This window comes from Anarrhichthys ocellatus, unplaced genomic scaffold (assembly GCF_004355925.1).
Source record: "Anarrhichthys ocellatus isolate YVR2014 unplaced genomic scaffold, GSC_Weel_1.0 scaffold1, whole genome shotgun sequence".
Classification (NCBI taxonomy): domain Eukaryota; kingdom Metazoa; phylum Chordata; class Actinopteri; order Perciformes; family Anarhichadidae; genus Anarrhichthys; species Anarrhichthys ocellatus.
Genome location: NW_022280031.1, coordinates 15,920,745 through 15,932,433, shown reverse-complemented (window position 1 = coordinate 15,932,433; position 11,689 = coordinate 15,920,745). Strand labels below are relative to the sequence as shown.

General features: G+C 44.3%; 1 protein-coding gene across 9 annotated transcripts in view; it reads left to right on the top strand.

Moving 5' to 3' along the window:
* Positions 1 to 11,689, top strand: part of LOC116387001 (band 4.1-like protein 1) — a 75,841-nt gene that overhangs the window by 40,968 nt on the left and 23,184 nt on the right. For 7 of the 9 annotated variants that reach the window (XM_031853682.1, XM_031853701.1, XM_031853663.1 and 4 more), the window contains exons 4-13: positions 3,263 to 3,367; positions 7,638 to 7,680; positions 7,832 to 7,907; positions 8,262 to 8,480; positions 8,882 to 8,969; positions 9,066 to 9,218; positions 10,203 to 10,300; positions 10,457 to 10,632; positions 10,831 to 11,060; positions 11,482 to 11,517. In XM_031853682.1, the coding sequence (XP_031709542.1) occupies positions 3,263 to 3,367; positions 7,638 to 7,680; positions 7,832 to 7,907; positions 8,262 to 8,480; positions 8,882 to 8,969; positions 9,066 to 9,218; positions 10,203 to 10,300; positions 10,457 to 10,632; positions 10,831 to 11,060; positions 11,482 to 11,517 (1,224 nt within the window). The remainder of the gene's footprint in view (positions 1 to 3,262; positions 3,368 to 7,637; positions 7,681 to 7,831; positions 7,908 to 8,261; positions 8,481 to 8,881; positions 8,970 to 9,065; positions 9,219 to 10,202; positions 10,301 to 10,456; positions 10,633 to 10,830; positions 11,061 to 11,481; positions 11,518 to 11,689) is intronic. The other 2 variants (XM_031853673.1, XM_031853691.1) reach the window with 2 other exon arrangements.

Sequence of the window (11,689 nt, the reverse complement as noted above, 5' to 3'; positions counted from 1 at the left end):
TGTGTGTGTGTGTGTGTGTGTGTGTGTGTGTGTGTGTGTGTGTGTGTTGGGGGGAGGACGCCTTTTTATATGTGAATGTGTGAGGTAAGAATATCAGGAATGTTACGCTTGCACCAACCGCTCTCTCAGCACTGCAAAACACACCAAGAAATACCGTGGGGCCTTTTTGGGCGTCAACACAACAATAGTTAGCATTATGGTTATGACAGCTTTTGTGTCTTAAGTGCTCCTCCTCTAAATATTTGCCCGCCCTTGCAGCACTGCCAGTCATTGCCGGAGAAGGTTACACAAAGCAGCCAATTGTCAGCCCATGTTTTTTTTAAATTTGTAATTCCAGTTTGGAGAGAGCATCAGACCTCCAGGTCATTGGCAGGCTTGCTCTCACTTCCTGTCTTTAATTGCTGGTTTGTGGAACGTCATACTCGCTATGTTCCGAACCTCCCTTGTGCTTCCAGGAGTCAGTAATGACAGCGTTGCGAGAAGACAAGCCACGCTTCTCCCCGGAGGAGGTGGGTTAATTAAGTCTCTTGTCATGGATGCATAGCTGAGCCTCCCCGTGGTCCTCGGCCGGGAGAGGAGGCACCACGCCCATAACCGTTTCTCTCACCCAGTTTCCCCCCTCTGCTCACTGGGCTGTAACCAGCCTGACTCTGCATCGTCAAGCCTAGCTGCCCCGATGTGCAGAGCAGGGGGCTATTTTTGGTGTTTCATGCTGGTTAGTTGTCTTCTTACCCCGCCAAGGTTCTCTTGGGTGTCCATTCTGGTGGCAACTCTTGAGATCATTACTGTACATTTAAATATTTAACTCTACGCTGTCACACAGCATACTCTTGCTTTACGTTGACAAATGTTGCAGTCAGGGACCTACTGACCGACATGACGGGAGCTAATACGCACGTCGCAAGTATCGCTCCAGCGTCCTTCCACTCATAATGAGGCAAAAGTGACATTTTCTTTTTGAAGTCCTAGCCTTAAGATGTTAAGAAACGAGACAGCAGAGGGATAATACTGCATCTGTTTCCCTGGCAACTGCTTGCTCCTTCTCTCCGTCACCTCACACAGTGAGCTCCAGGGGAGGAGGCACCGTGTGTGTGTGTGTGTGTGTGTGTGTGTGTGTGTGTGTGTGTGTGTGTGTGTGTGTACAGAGCATAATACTTTGCATGTGTGGTTCAGTGTTAGGCCTGAACTTTACCATACGTCTTCCTCGCTCTATAATTAACAATGACGTATCAGCCCGTGCATAAATTGATGATTCCGAGTCAACATTTCATTAGCCCTATCAAATTAAAGCGAAAACTGTTTTGATATGAGCATTCTGGCTTGCCTGCCAGTGCAGTGAATGACGTTCTGTTAATTCAATTACAAACCAATCAATTCAAGGGAATTAAATTACTTAAAATAAGATTAGTGTTATTCCTTTTTGTAGATATCGAAACCCCACAGGGATAAAAAACATTTAGAGATTTGTTAACCAGGTTTTGAACTTATGACCTTCAAGCTGGGGGGGCATGTGTGCTAACCCAATTAATGTCTTTAGCCTCTTCCATTCTATAACAGAACGGGATATAAACCCTCTGAAGCACTGACAGGCACTACCTGCATACTTAGAAATACGTATATGTTGATGTGTGGGTCCACCAATTTGGTTCAGACTGAAATATTTCTTCAATTATTGGGTGGATTATTATTTGTTAACATTCATAGTCACCAGATGATGAATCCTAATGACTTTAATGATCCCCTGACTTTTCCTCTTGTGCCACCACGAGGTTGACTTTTTTTGGTTTTGTGTGACATATTCTCCCAATAGGTAGGATTGTCATACATCTTGGTACAGATATTCATGTTCCTCAGAGGATGACTCTCAGTGACTTTGGTGTTTCCCTGACTTTCCCTGTTGCGCTAGCGGCAGGGCAACATTTTTCCACTTATCCAGTAAAATAGCTTTAAACATTTTTTTGTTCAGACATTCATGGTCCCAAGATGATGCATTTTAGAGACTTTGGTGTTCCCCTAACTTTTCATTATCACCATCATCAGGTCAAAATTTCAATTGAACTTCTATTAATGAGCATATACCTACAAAAATAATGGCTTTCCCATTATAGTTATTTGTACTTTATGTTTAATACTAATAAGCAAATGTCAGCATCCTAACACTTTAAACTAAGATGATTAAACGTACTAAACAGTACATGCTTAACATCGGCATTGTCACTGTGAGCATGTTAGCATGCCGACTACAGCTTTTAGCTCAACGTACGGCTTCACAAAGCTGTTAGCACAGCTGCAGACTCTTGGTCTTATTTATTGACACTGGGTGGAGTTACTTCAAAGGTAGTCAACATGTGCTCTTCTGTGTTTATATCCGGGTCATCATCAGGGAAGGATGTTGGGTGCGATGATTATTGTGAGACTATGGTTTTGCATACTATTACTGAATGGGATGTAAAGCATCTGAAGCACTATTGTTATTAATGGAATGTGACAGGAACTAGATCCAATCCATACTCAAATCTAAATATATATATCTCACTTACTAAGAAATATAGTTGTTGTATTGCATTACATTTCGCTCAGATTACAATATTAGAAAGGTGGAAAAATTGATCCAGGAAAAAAAGAAGATAATTGGCTAAAATTAACTTGGTGCCTAAAATATTGAATTGTTTCCTTCTCCAGCTCTCTAGTTTGGTAGACTAGATGTCTACCATCCAGGCTGTACACCAAGGATATACTGATCTCTGCTAAATCCAGTCTGAGGCTCTTTCAACACTGTGAGCAAAAATGCTTATTTGTGCATCCTGAAAGAAACCACAGTGAAACTCTCCCTCAAATGGGAAAACATGAACTTGTCACTTGAATGTAATGGAAATCTTCCTGAAATGTCCATCTTGAACTCTGTCAATAGAAGAGTAAATCTCTGCCTACAGCACAAAGAGCAATCTCCCCCAGCAATTCACAGTCCATTTTCACTGTCAAGTGTTTGAATCACACAACGATTGTGATACAGCACCAAAAGGCTGAGCTGCTTTGTTTTGTGCAAAACCCAGAGAACAGAAAAGCAATCTTGGCAAAGCACAGCTGTCTAATGGGGGCTGATATTGATGAGCCAAATTTAGCCCAATAAACCTGAGCTACACCAGCAGTAGACTCTTTTGCACGTATGGTATTGCAGAAATATAGCAGAGAATCTTTCTTCTGCATTGTCGTTGACCTTTCTTACCGCTGCTATGTCATACATGTTTTTGTATCTTTGCAGAAACACTCCAAAGGACAGACCCTGATGGACATGGTGTGTGAGCACCTCAACTTGTTGGAGAAGGACTACTTTGGCCTGACCTTTGCCGACACGGACACCCAGAAGGTCAGTGGATACAGTGTACCACTGTAACCTCACGGGGATGTTTCAGTGCACAAACACGTTGCTCACAGAACAATCTGTATTCCTCTCACTTGTTGGCTGGGCACTATCTAAAGATGAATGGAAAATGGGTCTGGACCACGGGCAATTGAAAAACGTGTGCAGTCTTTGCAAGACGTTTGTACAAGAAATAATCATTAAAGGTTCTCTCTACGGAATTCAACATGGCGACGGCTAAGCCAGCGGCAAGCAGCTAACGGTGCTAACAGCACAAACGGTGTAAACAATGTTTAGGACGCCGTTACTCCACAATATCTTTACATTGCAAATATCTGTTTGCTGCTATATTAACATATCGTATATCCCGTACATAGGAGAACCTTTAAAGCTCCCTTGACTGAAGCCAACAGGAACATTTGAAGAAGAGTTTGGTCAAAATGCAAGCAGGCCAGCTTACTAGCTTAAAGCCCATAGTTATAGAAACGTTTTAAGATTAAAGCAAGCCTCTGTAATGTTTACTGAACAGAGGCTAAAACATAGTGTAACAATAGCACAAGTGGAAAAAGCCCCAAAGAAAGCAATCTAACTCAGAAATGTCAGTTACACGACAATAGCTATCTAACATGTGCTTACATTAGCCCCTGTGAGCAACTGGTCATTCCAGACCAAGTAAGGCTGTGGCAGTAAAACCCCATAATGTGTATTGAATTCAACATTACATTTGGGACTGGATTGTTTTATGTCTTCTATCAAATGTTTCAAAGTCTTACTTTAAGGTCAGTCAGGCTAGCTCGCTAATAGCAAAAGTATTGAGTTGGTTTGCCCCCCAAAAAAAACCTCACTCGTCGGAAATACTTTGGTTCATTGCTTCTGTCCTCTGAGGTTTAATTATCTCTGCTTTTGATAATCACATGCATACATTAAACACCAATCAGCTCACAAATCATTTTGACATTTCAAGTAGACGGTCTGAATATGTTTCCCTCTGATCTTTGTTTACGTCTTTGGGTGGACAGACCAGGCTTATTATCTTCAAGTAAATGACACTGACCTTGTGGGCCCTAGCTGTGGGCCCGCTTTAGGGCTCCTTGTCTGACGTGGGCTTCGGTTCTCGATTGATGCGAGCCCCCCTGAGGGCGGGTATGTGATTGCACAACAGAAGAACCTCCTGCCTTTTGAAGATAGGAAAGATGACAAGTCTAAGTCCCTTTTACCATCTGGAGCATATCCGCTGTCACTGTCATCAGCTTGCACTTACTTTGTCAGCTCACATGTTGTGACTTGGTCCGTGTCTGACGGCTTTGGATTTAGCCTGATCTCAGCCCATACAGACAAGTTAACTGGGGGTGTTAAGGAGGTTAACAGGCTTGAAGTTCAAATATTTTCCTCTCTCTGAGTGTAAGTGAGACTACAGGCTTAGATCAATATGACGGGCTCGTCAAAGACTGCAGATTGATACTACTGCCTGGGGTCATCGCTGATTGGTAGACCAAACAAACCTTAGAATTGAAATGTCAATTTCTCTGTCTCAGTTGGGGAAGCAAGGATTTAATCTTCGCTCTTCGTGAGAGCATGTATTCCCTGTGATTGCTTTATGAACTGAGGTTGCAAAAGCAAGAGCGAAGCCTTGAAGAGTCTGCGATTTAAAAAGTTCCTGCTGCTTTTCTGCAAGAGAAAAGCAACGCAGCAGCGAGCGCTGTGCTAATTGAGTGCTCTTTGGCCTTGGCTGATATATGATAGATTCAGGGGGACGATAAATGCCTGCGGCTCATTAAAGTCTTTAGCAGCCTGATTAAACACTGAAGGAGCATGTGTATTTGTGCCCGTCTACTTGAGTAGGTGTGTGTGTGTGTGTGTGTGTGTGTATGTGAACGTGAAGGCGCAGTTCAAATTGCCAGCTGCTCGCAGTTTGCCCAACACGGCCACAGGATTGCACTGTGCTGTGTCAACCTCTCACACTCCTGATTCCACTCTGACTGATGTGAGACCAGATGCCAAAATGACTGTCGGCATAATAAGCGGTCGCTGCGAGGCATTCAGGTTAGTGAGGATTACTGTCAGCTCTCTGCCCAAAGAGCAGCACAGAACTATGTAGCATGCATCAAACACCTGTTTAAGTGTGTAAACGTGAGGATCAAAGTAACAACTTATATTTACACCTGTTGCTCTGTGTGTAAGGAAGTATAAGTCATTTTTACTGAGTTATTTTAGTTTGACTTTAGTCATGCTAGCAGCAGCACTGAATTGCGATGTCGGTCAGTCGGTGGGTCGGTCGGTCCGCCCCTTTGGCCCAGACTTAAATATCTCAACAACTACTCGATGGATGGCCATGGCGTTTTATACATTCATGGTCCCAAGAAGATGAAAAATCCTGACATTGTTGATCCCCAGCTTTTGACCTAGTGCCACCCACGGGTTGACGTTTTTGATAAATTGCATAAAAAACTATTAAGTGGATTGCCATACAATTTGGTTCAGATATCCACGATGCTAATGAATCCTAATGACTTTGGACCTTTTGTCTCCATTAGCAGCACAGCTTACAAGAGTGGTAAACATTTTAATGTCCATTATGTTGATTTATGACCAAATAGCTTCTAAACGAATGACACTCCCATCAGCCTCAGCTGCACTTTGTGTTTAGTGCTAATTAGCAAATGTTAACAACCTAACACACTGAACTGAGAGGCTGGACATGGTCAACATTATACCTGCTAATCATCAGCATGGTAGCATGTGAACATGTTGTCATGCTAGCGTTAGCACTAAGCTCACAGCACTCCTGTTCCAAAGTTCCAGTGACTACAGATTGTTGTTTCTTATGAATGCTGAAAAGATTCTTTTTTTGTACGTTAGTAATGGTTAAACTTTAGTTGTGAAGAAATAGTAAAGCTGGGTATAAAGGCACCACACTCTGTCAATGTTCAACAATAGGATAAAAGTGACATATTCCCAGAGATTATATAATATTGGGCAGTCCCAAAACATGCAAGTATGATCCAGTGTGGGGATTTCTGGGGAACTTGAGCTTAAGATCAGAGGGAAACGCATTCAGACCTTCTTCTTGAAATGTGAAAATGATTTGTGAGGCTGGAGTTCAATGTATGTGCGCCTTTATCACATGCAGAGATAATTAAACCTCAGAGGACAGGAATAAAGAAGCTTCTGACAAGTGAGGTTTTCCCATTTCAAGGTAAACCAACTCAACACATTTGCTATTAGCGAGTTAGCCCGGCTGACCTTAAAGTGAGACGGTATCATAAGCGGTAAAACTCACCCTTGCTGAATTTAATATAGCCTACATTGATACAGCGCTAAAGAGAAAACAGTCTGAGATCAATGTGTCTTGACTTTTAATTCATCTCAATTAATAGATTGTTATAGTAGTGTTTTATGAATTGATGTGTTTTTCATAATGCATCTCATTTTATATTTATACACACTAAAGAGGTACCTTTAGAGTAAATACCTCCTCTTTATCAACAAAGAAGATGACCCTGATGAAGGCCATTGGTTTGTAGAAACTCTTCCAGAGCACAGCCCTCCGCCAAGGCTGTTTATCAATAGTGAAAAATAACGTGTGTATCCGCTCCGTGATTTGGATCCGCTCCAATATTTAATGGGTTCGTCCTTGGCCCATACACCCTTCCACCAAGTTTCATGAAAATCGAGACATTCGTTTCTTCTCCGTATTCCCGCTGACAAACCGACAAACAAACAGACCAACAAACCTCCTTGGCGGAGGTAGTAAAAGGATGAATATGCAGCGGTAGAGTCCATGAGCATGCAGGGAGGTAACGGTAGAGGTAAAAGTACGCGAGGGAGGTATTTCATTAGTCTCTTCATTGCCGTCTGCTGTGCAGCTGTGCCTCTAAACAGCATGATTTACAGCTTCTGTTCCGAGCGAGTCAGTGTGCACAACTGCACTACTGCGCCGCTGATGAGATGCTCCAGCAAACTAAATCAGAAATTGTGCCCCCTTCACTGCACGGTCACATGCGATGCGAGCAGATAGGTAACTGGCTGGTGGTGATTTTTTATTTTTTTTTTTTTTGTTTTTTTTGCAAAACAATGAAGAAACGGATGCTTGAATTAAATCTGCTCCCTGCACATTTGAACAGCTCAGCAGGGTAGGCTCAGTTCCTTTATTTAACCATATGGAAAGGCTTCCATTAGGAACACTTGACGGCAATTAGAGCAAAATGTGACACTGGGGTGTGCATTAGCCATGTTCCCGGTCTGCCCTGTGTGAGTTCTGCCTTCTGTCTTTCAGAACTGGTTGGACCCCTCCAAGGAGATCAAGAAGCAGATGCGCAGTGAGTGTCTTTTCCGAAAGATGATGAGTAAAGTCGTGAAAGCAGATTTCTTGGCACACGAGCTGATGCAAAGCCTTGTATTTACATTTTTTTGTGCAATTTTCCTCAGACAGAGGTTAACCCTCCGGCTCTCGTTGTAATTTCTCCTCAGACTCTCCGTGGCACTTTGCCTTCTCTGTCAAGTTCTACCCTCCAGACCCCTCCCAGCTCACAGAGGATATTACCAGGTAGGACACGTCTTTACCCATACGTGCTCTTACATTATTAACAGTTGTCACTCCTCTGGCTGTGCTGTCGGATGCTCTTTAGAGGAGAAATTACGCACATGTCAGTTCTGCAGATGCCTTTTTATTTTCCTCAAACACAAGTGTTTACATAAAAGTATTGTAGCAATTTACATGGAGTATTTACCCCCGGTGTCAAAACAAACCAAATCCCTCTCCCCTTTTGGAGGATTAGACCTGGAATGCCACTAACTGCCGTGGATTAACTGCGCTGAATACTTGTTGGAGCTTGCCTTGGTTCAGGCTTGTTTGACTGCCAACACCCTCTTCTCCTCCCCTTTTTGTCTCATCTGACAGATACTACCTGTGTCTGCAGCTGAGGGATGACATGCTGTCAGGTCGGCTGCCGTGCTCGTTCGTCACTCACGCCCTCCTGGGCTCCTACAGCGTTCAGGCCGAGCTGGGGGACTACGACCAGGACGACCACGGCTCCGACTACGTCTGCGATTTCCGCTTCGCCCCCAATCAGACTCGCGAGCTGGAGGAGCGGGTGATGGAGCTCCATCGAAACTACAAGTACATGAACACGACATTGTTTAAATCCGACTTTTTAATCAATCTGCAAACCTCTGGGAACGAACGGCCGATGAGCTTTTTTGTTGTGCCGAAACACCCCCCCTGTCATGCATATGGCTGATAGATGCTGTCACATTGCCGCACCATCTGTCACTGAGATGTACTGTACACAGTGTGATGTTGTGCCAGCGCGAGAACACTTTCTCAGTTACAGAGTCTTCTTCGCCACTGCTTTTTGGCATATGCCCAAACATAATGCTTGGGGGGGGTGGAGGATCGGGAGAATTTAAATTATCAAGCATATTACCAAGATAATTCCTCTCCCACTGTGCAAGATTATGGGTTTATTATTTGAGGCCCGTTGATGTTGTTTACAGATATCATTGTTGTTCTGCCCACAGGGGGATGACTCCAGCAGAGGCTGAAATTAACTTCCTGGAGAATGCAAAGAAACTGTCCATGTACGGGGTGGACCTCCATCATGCCAAGGTTGCCAAAAGTTGTTTTAATAAGCATTCAAGTAGGTTTCAGGGATGCGCACTGGAAAATCATGTCTGCCTCTTTGCTGTCCCGTGTTCGCTGTAGGACTCTGAAGGGATTGACATAATGTTGGGTGTCTGTGCCAATGGCCTGCTGATCTACCGCGACAGGCTGAGGATCAACCGATTTGCCTGGCCAAAGATCCTCAAGATCTCCTATAAGAGGAGCAACTTCTACATCAAGATACGACCAGGAGAGGTACGCAGTACAGTGAAGGATAATTAACGGAGCACTTCATCAATTTTGCACAAATTGAGGGGCAAGCATTAAATGCTTGAACCAGGCCAGGGTTTTTTTTTCCTCTATATTCCCCTGCTTCCAATCTTCACGCTAAGATATGCTAAGCTACATTTTTAGCATAAAGACATGAGAATAGTATTGGTCTTCTCATCTTATTCTCTGCAAGAAGGCGAATTAGCCTTTTTCCCCCAAAATGTCAAACTATTCCTTGAAGCCACTACCTCAGATTTTGAGTGCAGTAATAGTTGATGTTATGTCACAGCTGCTACTGTTGAGAGTCACAGCAGAAATGAATGTGCGGTCAGTTGTGCTGAGCATAGGGCTGTAAAATCCTCCACTTTATACCTCCAAGTTTTGCACCCCTGCACGTTCAGGGTCGATGTCCCGGCCCTCCTCATTGTGCCGTGCAGCGCTGCAGCTTATCTTCCATGCTGAGCCTCGGTGTGACAGGCTGTCTGGGCCAGACCCAGTCAAGTGAAAGAGCCACACAGTGAGCCTGTGATCGAGCCAAAGAAAGAGTCCCTTTAACAGAGCGGCCACAGCTGCAGCCGCAGCCAGAATAGAAGGATAAAGAGTGTAAATATAGCGCCATGAGCAAGTTTAGCTCCCAGTGTCTGAACATTGGATGTTATTCTTCCTCTGCCTTGATCTGCTCCTTTCTGTCCAGTTGGCAAAATCCATGTTGTGAATGTGTTTTGTAGTGCTAGCCATGCCAGCACAGAGTAAAGACTGCTTTATTGATTGGGTTCAGTGTTCACGCAAGAATTAGATGTAGCATACTTATTGAATATTTTATGAATATATTGGGTTTCCATCAACTTCACTCAGCGTAGAAGTACTGAGGTGGCCCCTAGGCAAAAACAGAGTAAACACACCTGGTGCTAAGCCCCGCACACCTTTCTTAACACGTCTCCCTGTCTCCCTATCCTCCCTCCCCTTCAGTATGAGCAGTTTGAAAGCACAATCGGTTTCAAGCTTCCAAACCACAGAGCTGCCAAGAGGCTGTGGAAGGTCTGCATCGAGCATCACACCTTCTTCAGGTAAGAATCGATCTGATCTTATAGATGAAAAGGTTCCCGTTCAAAGCCTATCAAGGCAAACAAAACATTTCCATGCGTGACAGCTCCATCAGGTGCAACCACACTTTTTATTACACGTTGCAGTATTACTGTTTTTTTTGGGGGGGGTTTCCACAGGCTGGTGTCTCCAGAGCCTCCTCCGAAGGGCTTCTTGGTGATGGGTTCAAAGTTTCGATACAGTGGAAGGACACAGGCTCAAACCAGACAGGCCAGTGCTCTTATAGACCGGCCCGCTCCGCACTTTGAGCGCTCCACCAGCAAGAGGTACCTGCTGTCCAGGAGCTTGGACGGAGGTGAGAGTAGCTCCTTAATACATCTGGTTATGGAGGGTCTGATGAGTGTATTTTTTTTTTTACTTGTGTTCAGTTCAAATGTTTTAACCTCAAGAAGTAGTCCCTCACCATAACCCTGTCGTTTTTACGCTTTACGCTTTATGACCTCAGTTGAAATCTGACTTGTGTCTCGTACATATTTAAACGCTTTGCTACCAGCAGAGTTCTCGCGGCCGGTTTCAGGCATGTGCGAGAACCACGACCGCCTGTCCCACCGCAGCCTCGGTGAACAGCGGCGCCTCCACAGCCCCTCCGTGGATGAGCAGGAGACCGAGCTGGAGCCCAGTATGGAGCAGGACGAGGAGGACAGTCGCCAAGAGCGGGGCGAGGAGACGGGGCACGACGACGAAGACGGCGATGTCACCCCGAGCAGAAAGAAAGAGATCATGGTAGTAAAGATTTCCCGACAAACTGTGACTTTTTTTTTTTTGAGGAATTTCCATCGTGCCTAAGTAGATGTTAAGATTAAATATGGTCCAAATGTATAGAGATTGTGTCACCTTGAAGACATCTCCAGCATTGGTGCAGAGAGATGACATGGACTACAGGGTGCCTGTGTAAATATGTGCAGTACAAGCTTCTCAGGCCAATTTATCCAGCAGGGGCATAGCGCTGTGGTCACTTTGGTGGATTTAGCATTTACTAACTCTTCTCCCTTCACGCCAGTTCACTTCAGGCTCATATGCTGACACTGCAATGCTCATGAATCCCGCTTCACAGTTGTTGTTTTTTTGACCCTTTCTAATAATGCTGACAAACTCAAGCCTAGCTAACATGCTATTTCTTTCTTTAACTCTTGCTGGCGACCAGGAGGAGGCTGGCTCACCAGTCGACAGTAAACAGGAGGTATTTGGTGTCTGGTGATTTGGTCTCTGTCTGTCTGTATACCTGTCCGTATTCATCCACCACTAAGTATATCTGTCGTAATCGAATCTCATTCTCTCCGCCTGTCTTCCGCTGTCCAACTGTGGCGGTCAACACTGTCCGTCATGTTAAATAAATAAATAAATAAATTATT